At 45.8% G+C, this 13807-nt stretch overlaps 1 protein-coding gene across 10 annotated transcripts in view; it reads left to right on the top strand.

Annotated features, from left to right (window-relative positions):
- PRKX (protein kinase cAMP-dependent X-linked catalytic subunit) overlaps positions 1-8675 on the top strand; it is a 63021-nt gene extending 54346 nt beyond the window's left edge. For 6 of the 10 annotated variants that reach the window (XM_086386177.1, XM_086386175.1, XM_086386170.1 and 3 more), the window contains exons 7-9: positions 403-480; positions 2329-2477; positions 3479-8675. In XM_086386177.1, coding sequence (XP_086242303.1) covers positions 403-480; positions 2329-2454 — 204 coding nt within the window. In that variant the 3' untranslated portion in view covers positions 2455-2477; positions 3479-8675. The remainder of the gene's footprint in view (positions 1-402; positions 481-2328; positions 2478-3478) is intronic. The other 4 variants (XM_086386176.1, XM_086386171.1, XM_086386173.1 and 1 more) reach the window with 2 other exon arrangements.
- The last annotated feature ends 5132 nt before the right edge of the window (positions 8676-13807 follow it).

The raw sequence follows: 13807 nt of genomic DNA, 5'->3' as shown, positions 1-13807 counted from the left end.
TCGTGTCCGACCCTCTGCAACCCCATGGAGTATAGGCCACCAGGCTCCTCTGTCCATGGGATTCTCCAGGCAGGAACACTGGAGTGGGTTGCCATGCCCTCCTGCAGGGGATCTTCCCCGACCCAGGGATGGAACCCACGTGTCCTGCCTGGGCAGGCAGGTTCTTTTACCCCTGAGCCACCAGGGAAGCCTGAACACCACGACTGCATTTCTTCCTATAATGAGCAAAAGCATATAATGATGCTCACATGCCTTCCTTGGTGGTTTGTCCGGGGACAAAGGCTCGAGTCAGAGCGAATCACTGTTTCTCTCTGTGTGGAATCATCCAGAGCTTTTCTGGGCTACGCACTTTCCTGTCCTGCCGGCCTTCTCTGCGCTGACGACGGCTGTTCCTTTTTGCAGAACGGAGCCGAGGACGTCAAACAGCACCGATGGTTCCGGGTCGTGGACTGGGGCGCGGTCCCCGAAAGGAAGCTGAAGGTACGGCCGTTCGTCCAGTCTGGCGGCTCGCACCCGGGGCAGCCTCAAGCTCTCCTGTACACAGACGCGGGCTCTGAGTCTGTGGCTCGGTTCCTTAGGATGAGTACCTAATGAAGTGATTCAGACACAGACGCGGGCTCTGAGTCTGTGGCTTGGTTCCTTAGGATGAGTACCTAATGAAGTGATTCAGATCGTGAATAAGTGAAGTTCACAGTGTTGAGAGGGAAGACCTGAGCTGAAGAGTTGGGCTTCCCCGGTGGCTCAGTTGGTAAAGAGACCTGCGATACAGGCACCCCGGTTCGATCCCTGGGTCAGGAAGATTCCCCTGGAGAAGGGACTGGTTAACCACTCCAGTGTTCTCGCCTGGAGAATCCCATGGACAGAGGAGCCTGGCATGCTGCAGTCCATGGTGTGGCAAAGAGTCTTCAAGAACATCTATACCTTAATTGAAAAATTACAAAACAAAACATACCAATGTCAGTGGTTACATCAAAGATCAGTGGTCCCAGATCAACCCAACAAGTATAATCATAAAGTTTGAAATGTGAGAATTATCAGAAGGTGACACAGAGCAAGAAGTGTGGCGGTGTCGTTGGAGGCAGGATGCAGATAGATTTGCTCGATGTATAGTTTCTGCAAAGCTTCAGCTTGCAAAAAACACCGTATGTACAAAGTGTAATTAAATGTTCAGTTCAGTTCAGTCGCTCAGTCGTGTCTGACTCTTCGCGACCCCACGAATCGCAGCATGCCAGGCCTCCCTGTCCATCACCAACTCCTGGAGTTCACTCAGACTCACATCCATCGATGTGATGTGACCATCCAGCCATCTCATCCTCTGTCATCCCCTTCTCCTCCTGCCCCCAATCCCTCCCAGCTTCAGGGTCTTTTCCAATGAGTCAACTCTTTGCATGAGGTGGCCAAAGTACTGGAGTTTCCGCTTCAGCATCATTCCTTCCAAAGAAATCCCAGGGCTGATCTCCTTCAGAATGGACTGGTTGAGGCATGCCTAAATGGAACGACTTCCTGGGTCAGACTTGCTCCGTGCAGGGTTTCTGCAAAACTTTGATTACATAAAAAACAACAAAAAAAGGGTATGTACGGTGTGTGCGCTTAAGTCACTGAGTCGTCGTGTCCGACTCTTTGCAGTCCCATGGATGCAGCCCACCAGGCTCCTCTGTCCATGGGGATTCTCCAGGCGAGAATACTGGGGTGAGTTGCCATGCTGTCCTCCAGGGGATCTTCCCAACCTAGGGATGGAACCCAGGTCTCCTGCATTGCAGGCAGATTCTTTACAGTGTGAGCCACCAGGGAATCCCAAGAACACTAGAGTGGATAACCTATGCTTTCTCCACGGGTTCTTCCCAACCCAGGAATGGAACTGGATTGCAGGCGGATTCTTTACCAACTGAGCTATAAACTGCAATAAAACTAGGCGTGCCTGAATGTAACAATTTCCTGGTGCAGACTTGCTGCCTGCAACGTTTCTGCAAAGCTTTGATTTATAAACAAACCAAAACAAAACATAGTTATCTGAATAGTGTAACAAAACTAGGCGTACCTGAATGTAATAACTTCCTGATACAGACTTGCTCCATCCAAGGTTTCTGCAAAGCTTTGATTAAAAAAAAAAAAGAGAACAAATACAGTGTTAAAAGTGTGATAAAACTGGGCTTGCCTGAATGTAACAACTTCCTGGTGCAGACTGGCAAGGTTTCTGCAAAGCTTTGATTTATTAAAAAAACACAGTATCTGCAAATTGCGGGAAAGCTGAAGCGTGGCTGAAGGTAAGATTACTGGTGAACACTGTTCCTCTGTAACCACGGCGCTGTATCTCTGCTGATTCCTCAGCCCCCAATTATCCCCAAGCTGTGCAGTGAGGACGATACCTCCAACTTTGAAGCCTATCCTGAGAACGACTGGACTTCTGCCCCGCCGGTGTCACAGAAAGAGCTGGATGTCTTCAAGAATTTCTGAGCTCGGGACTCCCCGCCTGGAAGGTATATCTTTATTTTATGTATTGATTTTTGACATATCAAGGCACCCTTTATTTCATGCATTCGTGATATCACTTGAAAGTATACGAAAGTGAAAGTGTTAGTCGCTGCGTCGTGTCTGACTCTGTGTGACCCCGTGGACTGTAGCCCTCCAGGCTCCTCTGTGCATGGGATTCTCCAGGCGAGAATACTGGAGTGGGTTGCCATGCCCTTCGCCAGGGGAACCTTCCCAACCCAGGGAATGGAACCTGGGTCTCCTGCATTGGCAGGCGGGTTCCTTACCATCTGAGTCACCCGGCAAGCCGTGTATCAGTTGAATTCTGTTTATTTTTAAGTTTCTTATATGTATATATATTTTTTCATATACGTGTATTTCTTCTTTTTCAAATTCTTTTCCCATATCGGCTATAAGAGAGTAGAGAGCAGGGTTCCCTGTGCTGTACGGTGGGTCCTTGTGGATTGAACTGTTTTCCAAAACAGAAGCAGAGTTAGATTGCGGGTCTGGACCCTGCAGTTTTTTCTTCATCGTAAAATGTTTTGTCTGATGGTGAGGTCCTATGGCAGAGTACCAGGAAACGGGGACCCACTCTTGCTTCTGGGCTGAGTCTCTTTTCAAATTGTGGACGAGGTTGGGCTAGTTCTATGGAACATGGAGAACCCACCACCTTTTAAATGAATCTTTCAATGTACTTTATGCGGCATTCTCGCTCCACAGAATTCAGGCTTGTGGGTCTTTGCAATAAGGGTGTGAAAGGAATCTTTGGCTTCTTTTTTGCTGCGGTTGTTTTTGTTACTGTTAAGATGACAAATGGTGCCCAGGTGTTTTGAAAACTTAACAAAACCCAGACTTCCCTGCAGTCCCGTGGGTAAGAGTCCATGCTTCCAATGACGCAGGTTCAATCCTTACTTGGGGAACTAAGATCTCGTGTGCCACACAGCGCAAGCAAAAGATAAAAAAGAATAAACATTTAGAAAAGTAACCGAATCCTCTGTTTTATTTCAAGCCAGACACAGGGTGATCTGAGCCTGCCTGGGATACACAGTGGCCCCCACGCCGACCCGAGGAGGCAACTGTCTTCTTCTTGGAGTAAGGATGCTTCTGCGTGTGTATACACCTGGATGTGTGTAAAGAGACTGCAGAGCTGTTGACCTTCGTGGCCCTGGAATTATTTAATCTACTGGAAATCGGCTGCACAGTAGGACACTTTGAACATTCGTTTGGTTGCAGGTTTTCTTCTTTCTAGCCTTGTGTGTTCCTACTGGAATATCTTGGGTTTCGTGTTTTTTTTTTTTTTTTCCCTCATAGACTTGACTTTTTAAGTTTAATCTCAACTTGTTCAGATATAACCACAAATGGTGTGTGTGTCTGTACGTTTGCTCGTGTCTGTGTATAAAAAAAAGGCGGTATGCTTGGAGCACAGAAATTGTGATGTACATGTTCCTACTTTCCAGAGATTATATTTATGTTTCAGATTTTTCTTTTCTTTTTTTTTTTATGAATCTGTTCTCTTGCTGGACAACATTTTAAAAGTTATGATATATGCATTTTTTATCATCTTCTATGCATTTTATGGGTATATCCTACGACAGTCTGTATGCAGGATTTTTAATGCTTTGTGTCTGGTAGCCTGAGGTCTTGAAACCAGAAGGCAAAGGAAGGAGATGTGAGTTTGAATTTTAGTCCAAGACTAGCCGCTCACCGCAAATGCTTTTCTCAAGGTATTTTGTCTGTGGCATTAAAAAAAATTTCAGACTCTGTAGGGAGATGGCTAGCTATTCATATTCCAGGTTCAATCCCTAGACCAAAATTGCATCTCCCAATACAGAAGAGTCTTTTTTCAGCATTGGCTCGAGGAACTTAACGCACATGATTTTCTTTTCCCCTTTGGTTTTGGGAAAAGCAAGGAACGGAAGGGGCACGATGGAACCGTTTGAACCCTCCTTGTTTCTGCTTGGTTTTATTTCTCTTCAGCAGTGTTCGCTATGCTTCTGGTTTCACAGACCTGCCGGGCCTGTGCCGGACAAGCCTGGGCTGAGCTTTGCTTTCCCTTTGGGTCCGAGGGTTGGGTGAGGACCGTGAACCCTGTCGATCACGAAAGCCAGGTGTCGAGCGTGTGGCCGTGCGCAAGTGTTGCTGTTGAAGTTTGCATCTTCCCAGAAGCAGGACGTGGTCAGAGGTGCTGGGCATCCTCCTTCACTGCCTTCTTTACCCTCTTTCCCTTCTGCTTTCTGATTCTAACCTTTGCTGTGGGAAAAAAGCTAAACGGGACTCAGCTGGAAAGGCAAGAGTGGCTCAAACCCGTTGTGTAAAATCCAGTCGTAGGGTCCAACCATGCCCTTGCCCGGCGCAGGTCTGTGCATTTAAGCAGTCGGTTCTAGAGCCTTCAGTGGCTGCAGGGGATCAGTCAGTAGACCTCCCAGGCCCCTCCCTCCCCCCAAGCCCTTCATCGTCCCTTTTCCAGCCCAGAAAGGTTCAGCTCCTTGGACCTCAGGGCTCCAGGCAGTGTGTCCTCGGGATATGTTGCTAGAAAGGCTTGGGTGCGCCCTCAGCTTTCAACTCTTCTCAGGTCTCTGCAACTCAGGTATTCTTGGGTCACCTGGTGAGTTCTTTGCTGCCGACACTGTTTCCTTCCTGTGCTGGGCCAGAAAAGTGTGTCTTTCCCAGCTTTTGCTTCCCCTGCTTCTGCAGGCACATCTAGGGGTGTGGAGAGCTGATGTTTGGGAAAAGTATCCGTTTTTGTTTTTTTTTTTAAACGTAGCACAAATGTCAAAGGACATACATGTATTTATCACATTTGACCATTTGCACCCTGAAGAATGGTTACTTTTGAACTGTGGTGTTGGAGAAGACTCTTGAGAGTCCCTTGGACTGCAAGGAGATCCAACCAGTCCATTCGAAAGGAGATCCAACCAGTCCAATCTAAAGGATTTCCTAGGTGTTCATTGGAAGGACTGATGCTGAAGGTGAAGCTCCAATCCTTTGGCCACCTGATGTGAAGAGCGGACTCATTGGAAAAGACCCTGATGCTGGGAAAGATTGAAGGCGGGAGGAGAAGGGGACGACAGAGGATGAAATGGTTGGATGGCATCACCGACTCAATGGATATGAGTTTGAGCAAGCTCTGAGAGTTGGTGATGGACAGGGAGGCCTGGCGTGCTGCAGTCTGTGGGTCACAGAAAGACACAACTGAGCAGCTGAACAACAACAGCAACTCCTGGATCAGAAGACAAGGGCTGTGTGTGCTTGAAGGAGATGTGAAGAAAAATGACACCTATAAAAGCTTCGAGCTGAAGGCACTAAATCACCCCCTTCTCATAAATGACCTCATCTTCAAAGAGCGGTCCATTCCGTAGGTGAGAGTGAGTCCAGGATTAACTAAAACGGACCTTACAATGGGCAGCTCATTAAAAATTTACTTTCAAAGGGTGCACTTGGATAAACGTTCCCAGAGAACTGTTATTTTGAGTCTGTAACTTTTCAATCACCACATGCTCTTTGGATTAAACGGTGAGCCAACTGGGACTAAAGTTTTATCATGCCGTTTCTGAACTGTTACATCACTGAATGTTAGAAGGTTAAATGAGCAGCGCGAACCTGCGCAGAGATACAGCCTCCACGGGGAAACGCATTCAGTCCTGTGTCCTCTGACTATAAAAATAAATGAGTATTCTTTGGAGCCTTATGCTTGAGAAAACACGAAATAAATGAAACACCTTTCTTGAACACAATACAAAAAATTGTAAATACACATGTTGATCCTGATGCATATTTTTTTGGCTTCGTTCTTCCTCTCTAGTAATTTATGAGATGAAAACAGCACAAGGACGCACATGTGTTGCCTTAATTTTGAAGACGTATGCAGGGAAAACAAAGGTTCAAATACCACAGATGGCTCGCTTCTTTATAAAAGCATGGTCGTTGACCATCAGCCATGCAAAGCACATTGTGAAGGAAGAGGAATTCCAACACTGCCAGGCGGGCTTTACCTCACGTTTCACACCCCTGCCACCCATTTAGTTATTGAACGCATTATGTGCTGGTGGCTGGGCCGTAGATTAAATGGTCTGACGTCATGCAGTGCTGGGCGCGATCAAAATGAGTCTTGCACACATGGATGGCTCACCGCACGCAACCAGAAAAGCGTTCACTGCCTGGAGGCATTCTGTGTTGTTCGAGTCTCGGATCCAAAGTACTCAGAGTGTGCAAGGTCTAGAAGACAGTTCACGGCCGCCGTGACAACATTCCGAACCGGAAAAGGAGAGATCTGTTTTTTGTTTGCTGCCGTTTGACAAGTCGGCAATATCTCCTTAAGTGACAATACTCTAAAAAGTCTCGGGACTCCCCCACCACCCCCCGCCCTGGTGGCCTAGTGGTTAAGACTTCACCTTCAAGAGTTGGTGGGGAGGTGATGTGAGTTTAACCCCTGGTTGGCGGAGCTGAGATGCCACAAACCTTACTGTCAGAAAGCCAAAAATATGAAACAGAAGCAATGTCACAAATTCAGTAAAGACTTTAAAAATGGTCCTTATTCCACCCACCCTCCCCCCAAAAATATCTTGTAAAGTCTTTAGGAAATGCATTGATTTCAAGAGGTGGATCGGGGTGGGTCTTGTTTTCCTCAGGGAAGAATAAAGCCAGCCTGGTTTGAGAGCCATCTGTAAAACTCTCAAGGAGATAAAATGCTAGCCGGTCATAACGGCATATTGTTTATGGTCGTGGCCGTTGGGATATCCTGCTCAGCAGACCTGTATCATTGGCCAGCAATGGGAAGAAAAAAAAAAAAACCCATGATTTCTGCTGTCGATTTGTCAAAATACGCAAAGGAAAAAACCCCGATAACCGGCACGCACGTCACACCATCATGATACTTTAAAACTCCTCCCATTCTTGCTCCTCGGGCAGGTCTGACATCACCTGTTTTTCACCATCTCCGGCGACGTTTGGTTTCCTTCTCTGCATCTGCATTTGAGGACCGGCCTGCCACCCATCCGAGTCACCGGCAGCCCCACGCAGTTGAGTCATTCGACTTGCGTTCGCCGTTTCTGCCTACGACCCACGTTGCCTCTCGATGGGAAACCACTGTTAGCTGTGAGATTTGGCTCCATCCTGTTCATGCAGGACCCCGACGCCCTGCTCTGCAGGCACCGAGGGCCACCCCACCTGGGTGAACCCTGCAGACTGCACTCACTCCCCGTCGTAACAACAGAATCCTCGCTGTAGCTTCAGGTGCTGGAAAGATTGGAAATTTTTCTCTTTGTCCTCAGTCCTCTGATTTTGCATCACAAATTGACAGCATCGTGCAAGTCTCTTGATCGCTCCCAGTGGAGATTTGAAGTGAGGTGCCCGTGTTCTTTTTTTTTCCAGTGGTCCATCTGCCTGGCGTGTGTTCTAAACCTCCTGAAACATCTTGTACGCTGTACCCTTTCTTATCTGTTTCTGACTAATCGGTTTAACTCGCGTGGGCATTGCTGACTCACCAAGAACAAAGAGAAAAAGCACGTGTACGATTGTCTTAATTAATATATTTGAGTCTGTGTGTGTGTGTGTGTCTGTGTCTTGGTGGAGGTCGAGTGGTGGGCCGATGCTTCCACCAAGCATCATGTTTTCATACCGAGCTTGTTCCTGCTGACCCCGTGTGGTCACCACCACACGCAATCCTTGATAATCAAAAAGGAAATATTCTGGAACCGTTCCCTCTAAGTTATTGTGTCTGGAGACCTTCTGTGTTGATATTCTCTTTGCTGTTCCATGGTGGACTCCTGTGTTATTTAAATAAAACTCACGGCACGTGTGGTGTTGTGCAACTGGGATCAGAAGCATTTCTGCTCACCAGCCGCCTTTCCTGGCTCCCTGAGATGCTTTCTCCGGCTCTACAGGGCGGTCGGAAATTCCTTCTTTCTCAAGGGATGAAGCATCCAGGGCTGGTGTGCCACCTTCCTGCTCGAGTCATACTGGGAGCCCAGCCCTGATCGTCTCAGCTTCTCGTGGTTTAAAAAAGAAAGAAAAATAAAAAAGCCTGTTTCTACACCTCTCCATTCCTTGCACAATGAAAAATCACTGTGATTTGTGTATGTATGTGTGTGTATACATATATACAGACACACACACACCCTGGGAAGATTTTACTGCTGTCTAATTTATGGAATGATACCATTGATTCCAGGTTTGTTTAATAAAACTTTGTATCTTTTAAGATAAAAGTCTGACTCTGGTTTGTTTCTTTGGTCATGGGAAAAGCTATAGCTTCTCTGGTTTCATCTAGCCCCCAGTGGCAATCTTTCTTTAAAAATTTTTATGTTTTGCTGAGATGTAAGTGACCACAAAATTATCTTTGTTTCTGGTTTACAACGTACGTCATTCTACATGTGTATATAAAGCAAAACAGAGAAACAAAAAAGATTCTAGTACATCTTGGTAGCATCCATCCCCTTACACAGTTACAAAATGTTTTTCTTGTGCTGAGATCTTTCACCTTCTACTGCTTTAAAACAAGCTGGAGGTATATGATACAGCACTGTATTTTCTTCTGCAGAGGGCCAGATGGCCAGTAATTTTGGCATTCCCTGTGCAGTGTGCAAAACCAGCCTCAGGCAGTGTGTAAAATGAAGGGGTGTGGCTGTGTTGAAATAAAGTTTTATTTATAAACGGAGGCTGGGGGGGCCGGGTTTGCCAGCCTCTCATCTGGTGGCCTGTGGTGTCTTTACTAAGTCACCTTTGCAGCTTGTTCAAAGTGTTCCTTCATTGTTTACAAAATTTACAAAATTACAAAAATTACAAAAGTATTTTAAAATTTCCTTCTCCTCACTCACATAGCGTGGCTTCACACCCAGCTGTCCAAGTCACCTTTGCAGTTTGGTTTGAAAAAAAAAAAAAAAATCCTGCCTTTTTCACTGTAAGTCAAACCCGTGTGTGATTTATAGCACTTGAATCACATTGTTGCAGCTGAGTATCAGACTTCACAGGGATTCTCTGATGGCTCAGACCATAAAGAATCTGCCTGGGATGCAGGAAACTTGGGTTTTATCTCTGTTGGTAAGATCTCCTGGAGAAGGGAATGGCATGCCATTCTAGTGTTCTTGCCTGGAGAAGCCCATGGACAGAGGAGTCTGGTGGGGCTACAGTCCGTGGAGTCACAAAGAGTCAGACGTGACTGAGGCACTCAGTAGGCACAGAACCCTTGATAACCACCATTTCAGTCTTTTTTTTTTTAATTAGCGTTTTTAGATTCCACGTATAAATGAGATCATACAGTGTTTGTCTGTCTGTCTAACTTACTTCAGTTAATAATACCCTCCAGGTCCATTTCCACGGTGGAAAAATGGCAGGATTTCCTTTTTATGGCTGAGTAATATTCCGTGGCATGTATCTACCGCGTCTTCTTCATCCATGCATCTGTGTACAGACACTGAGATTGTTTCCGTCTCTTGGCTGTCGTGAGTCATGCTGCCACGAACACGCGGCTCCAGATCTCTCTTTCCAAATGGAACTCAAACCCACTGTGAGGTGTTAACTCACACCCATCAGAATGGCTTTTATCACCAAGACGAGACGTGACAAATGATGGTGACCGTGTGGAGGAGAGGGAGCTCTCGTGCGCCGTGGGTGGGAATGTAGAGCGGTGCAAAACGGCACGGAGGGGCCTCAAACATTAAAAGTAGAAGTATCGTTGATGTGTGCAGTCACGTCCGACTCTCTGTGACCCCACCGACCGTAGCCTGCTGGGCTCCTCTGTCCCCGGGAGTCTCCAGGCAAGACCACTGGAGTGGATTGGCATTTCCTTCTCCAGGGGAATCAAGAACTACCATGAGATCCAGCAATTCCACTCCTGGGAGGACGCTATGACTTAACATTTAACAAATGCTTATTTTCTCCTCCCCCTGTCTCCTTTAAAGGTAGTGAAATGGAGGCTGAGAAAGACTTAAGTTAGTCACGCAGAGTCTCGTAGTTAATAGAGCTTGGAGCTGAGATTCAAACTCCCATCCAATCCGCACTCATTCCATTGTACCGCACGACATCTCAGTAATAAAAATACTACATGAAGAAAGGAGAAAGTAGGTTCTCAGTATTCGGCATTGGACGCCGAAGACCCCCAGTCACTGTACTGATACGGAGAATTGCACGCTTTGGTTTGCCTTAAGGCAGAAAGCCCTGAGCTGCTGGAACCCGGGTCCGTCAACCCAGGTCACATTTATTACCGGCAAATTACCTTCCAAAAATATAGACCAGAGGCCGTTTTAGAACCTGGTAAAGCTACAAGTTCAGAGAAACTTAGAAAAAAAAATTTTTTTTTAATTGGAGTATAGTGTGAGTCTGAGTGAACTCCGGGAGTTGGTGATGGACAGGGAGGCCTGGCGTGCTGCGATTCATGGGGTCGCAAAGAGTCGGACACGACTGAGCAACTGATCTGATCTGATCTGATCTGATAGTTGAGTTACAATGTTGCAGTAGTTCCAGAGAACTGAATCAGTTATACATGTATCCACTCTCTGTGTGTGTGTTGGTAGCAGAGTTTTATTAAAGTATGAAAAGCGGCTGAGAAAGCTTCTGACATAGACATCAGTAGGGGGATGGAGAGTTGCCCCCCTCCTTGCTCCTGTTAGCAAGGGAGTTATACACTTTTTTAATTGGTTATTACAATAAAGCAAAAGAATGTCTCAAGGTTGTAAAAAAATTGTACCAGACCCACTCCCACACTTTACCTTTTAAGATGGGAGGATTGGAACTTATCAATAGGAAGATCTTACCAGACCCACTCCCATCATACACATTCTGAGATCTCAGGATTAGTCAGAAGGTTTTCAGGAAGGAGAGACTGTCCTCAAGCAGGATGCACTGGTTTATATAATCCTTAGAGCAGAATTAAACTGAGTTGTTTGTTGTGTAACCATTAATTCCCAGCTTAGTTTTATGTGACTAAGACAAAGGAATGTAGAAAAAAAAAAAAAAAGGCGTTTGTCCTTTCCTCCTCCCTGAGAATTCCAGACCCCTGTCTCCTCTTTGAAAGCCCCAGACCCATCTCCTTCTTGGGGACCCCCGACACCTTTCTCCTCCTTGGGGACCCCAGACTTATCAATCTGCCTAGGAATTGACTCGCTCAATCCCCCCTTTTCTTTTAAGAGAATTATGTTGCCAAGGGAAAGGGGTGTCGTTTTCATTCCATAACTGCTTCCTGCTGTTGAGGGGCATCATCCCTAAATTGTTGAGGCAACATATTCTCCTGACCCTCATGTTGAGGGTCTCTGAGCCAGGGACCCCAAGATGATAAGTTGAAGGAGGTTGTGGCACTCAAAGGAGCCTGGACAACCACTTGTGACTTCAAAGCTTTCAGTTACAAACAAACCACATTATACAGTTACAGATGTAAGGCAAAGTAGTCATTAAGCCAAGTTAAAACATAATCAAAATGAAAAGTTACATTATATCCATAGGTAAGGTACAATATCTTAGGATTGTTAGATGTCATCTTGGAGTTGAGGAAAGTCCTTTACTTGAGGTGCAGAAACCCACCATGGGAAGCCTTCAATTGATGGGTCAGTTGAAAAGCTGAAAGCTGAGTCACATAGTTAATTTTAAGGCGTCAGGATCTGTGACAATATCTGCTCACGAAAGCGTTGTGTCATAGAGACAGTCCCTTCTTAGGAACAGTTTGAGCCCTCATTAAAACTACTGGTGAAACTTGGAAGCAACTTTCTTGTGTATCCCGAGTTAGCTTACACAGATGCCTCTTAATCATGTAATCAGCCTTTTTAGCTTTTCCTGAAGATTGGGGTCTCCAGGAACAGTGTAAATGATATTCTATTCCTAGAGATTTTCACACCCCTTGAGTTACAGTAGCTTTAAAGGTGGAACATTGTTGCTCTGAAGTTGAGAGTTGAAGATCCCACTTCCATCTTGAGAAGTCAGTATGGTAAGATTTTGCCCATTAGTAAACTTAGGAACTTTCAGTTCAGTTCAATTGCTCAGTCGTATCTGACTCTTTGTGACCTCGTGAACCACAGCATGCCAGGCTTCCCTGTCCATCACCAACTCCTGGCATCCACCCAAACCCATGTCCATTGAGTCGGTGATGCCATCCAACCATCTCATCCTCTGTTGTCCCCTTCTCCTCCTGCCCTCAATCTTTCCCAGCATCAGGGTCTTTTCAGATGAGTCAGTTATTTCCATCAGGTGGCCAAAGTATTGGAGTTGCAGCTTCAACATCAGTCCTTCCAATGAACACCCAGGACTGATCTCCTTTAGGATGGACTGGTTGGATCTTCTTGCAGTCCAAGGGACTCTCAAGAGTCTTCTCCAACACCACAGTTCAAAAGCATCAATTCTTCAGCACTCAGCTTTCTTTAGAGTCCAACTCTCACATCCATACATGACCACTGGAAAACCATAGCCTTAACTAGATGGACCTTTGTTGACAAAGTAATGTCTCTGCTTTTTAATATGCTGTCTAGGTTGGTCATAACTTTCCTTCCAAGGAGTAAGTGACTTTTAAGTTCATGGCTGCAGTCACCATCTGCAGTGATTTTGGAGCCCAGAAAAATAAAGTCTGACACTGTTTCCACTGTTTCCCCATCTATTTCCCATGAAGTGATGGGACCGGATGCCATGATCTTCGTTTTCTGAATGTTGAATTTTAAGCCAACTTTTTCACCCTCCTCTTTCACCTTCATCAAGAGGCTTTTTAGTTCCTCTTCACTTTCTGCCATAAGGGTGGTGTCATCTGCATATCTGAGGTTATTGATATTTCTCCCAGCAATCTTGATTCCAGCTTGTGCTTCTTCCAGCCCAGCATTTCTCATGATGTAGTCTGCATATAAGTTAAATAAGCAGGGTGACAATATACAGCCTTGACGTACTCCTTTTCCTATTTGGAATCAGTCTGTTGTTCCATGTCCAGTTCTAACTGTTGCTTCCTGAGCTGCATACAGATTTCTCAAGAGGCAGGTCAGGTGGTCTGATATTCCCATCTCTTTCAGAATTTCCCACAGTTTATTGTGATCCACACAGTCAGAGGCTTTGGTAGAGTCAATAAAGCAGAAATAGATATTTTTCTGGAACTCTTGCTTTTTTGATGATCCACCGGATGTTGGCAATTTGGTCTCTGGTTCCTCTGCCTTTTCTAAAAGCAGCTTGAATGACTGGAAGTTCACAGTTCACATATTGCTGAAGCCTGGCTTTGAGAATTTTGAGCATTACTTTGCTAGCGTGTGAGATGAGTGCAATTGTGCGGTAGTTTCAGTTCTTCGGCATTGCCTCTGTTTGGGATTGCAATGAAAACTGACCTTTTTCTGGTGAAAGAAATCAAAGAGGACACTAATAGATGGGGAAATATACCATG

Source organism: Bos grunniens, chromosome X (assembly GCF_055505025.1).
Source record: "Bos grunniens cultivar Pamir isolate PY7600 chromosome X, Bosgru_T2T1.0, whole genome shotgun sequence".
Taxonomy (NCBI): Eukaryota; Metazoa; Chordata; class Mammalia; order Artiodactyla; family Bovidae; genus Bos; species Bos grunniens.
Note: the sequence above shows the minus strand (reverse complement) of the source record. Positions and strands in the feature narration are given on the sequence as shown.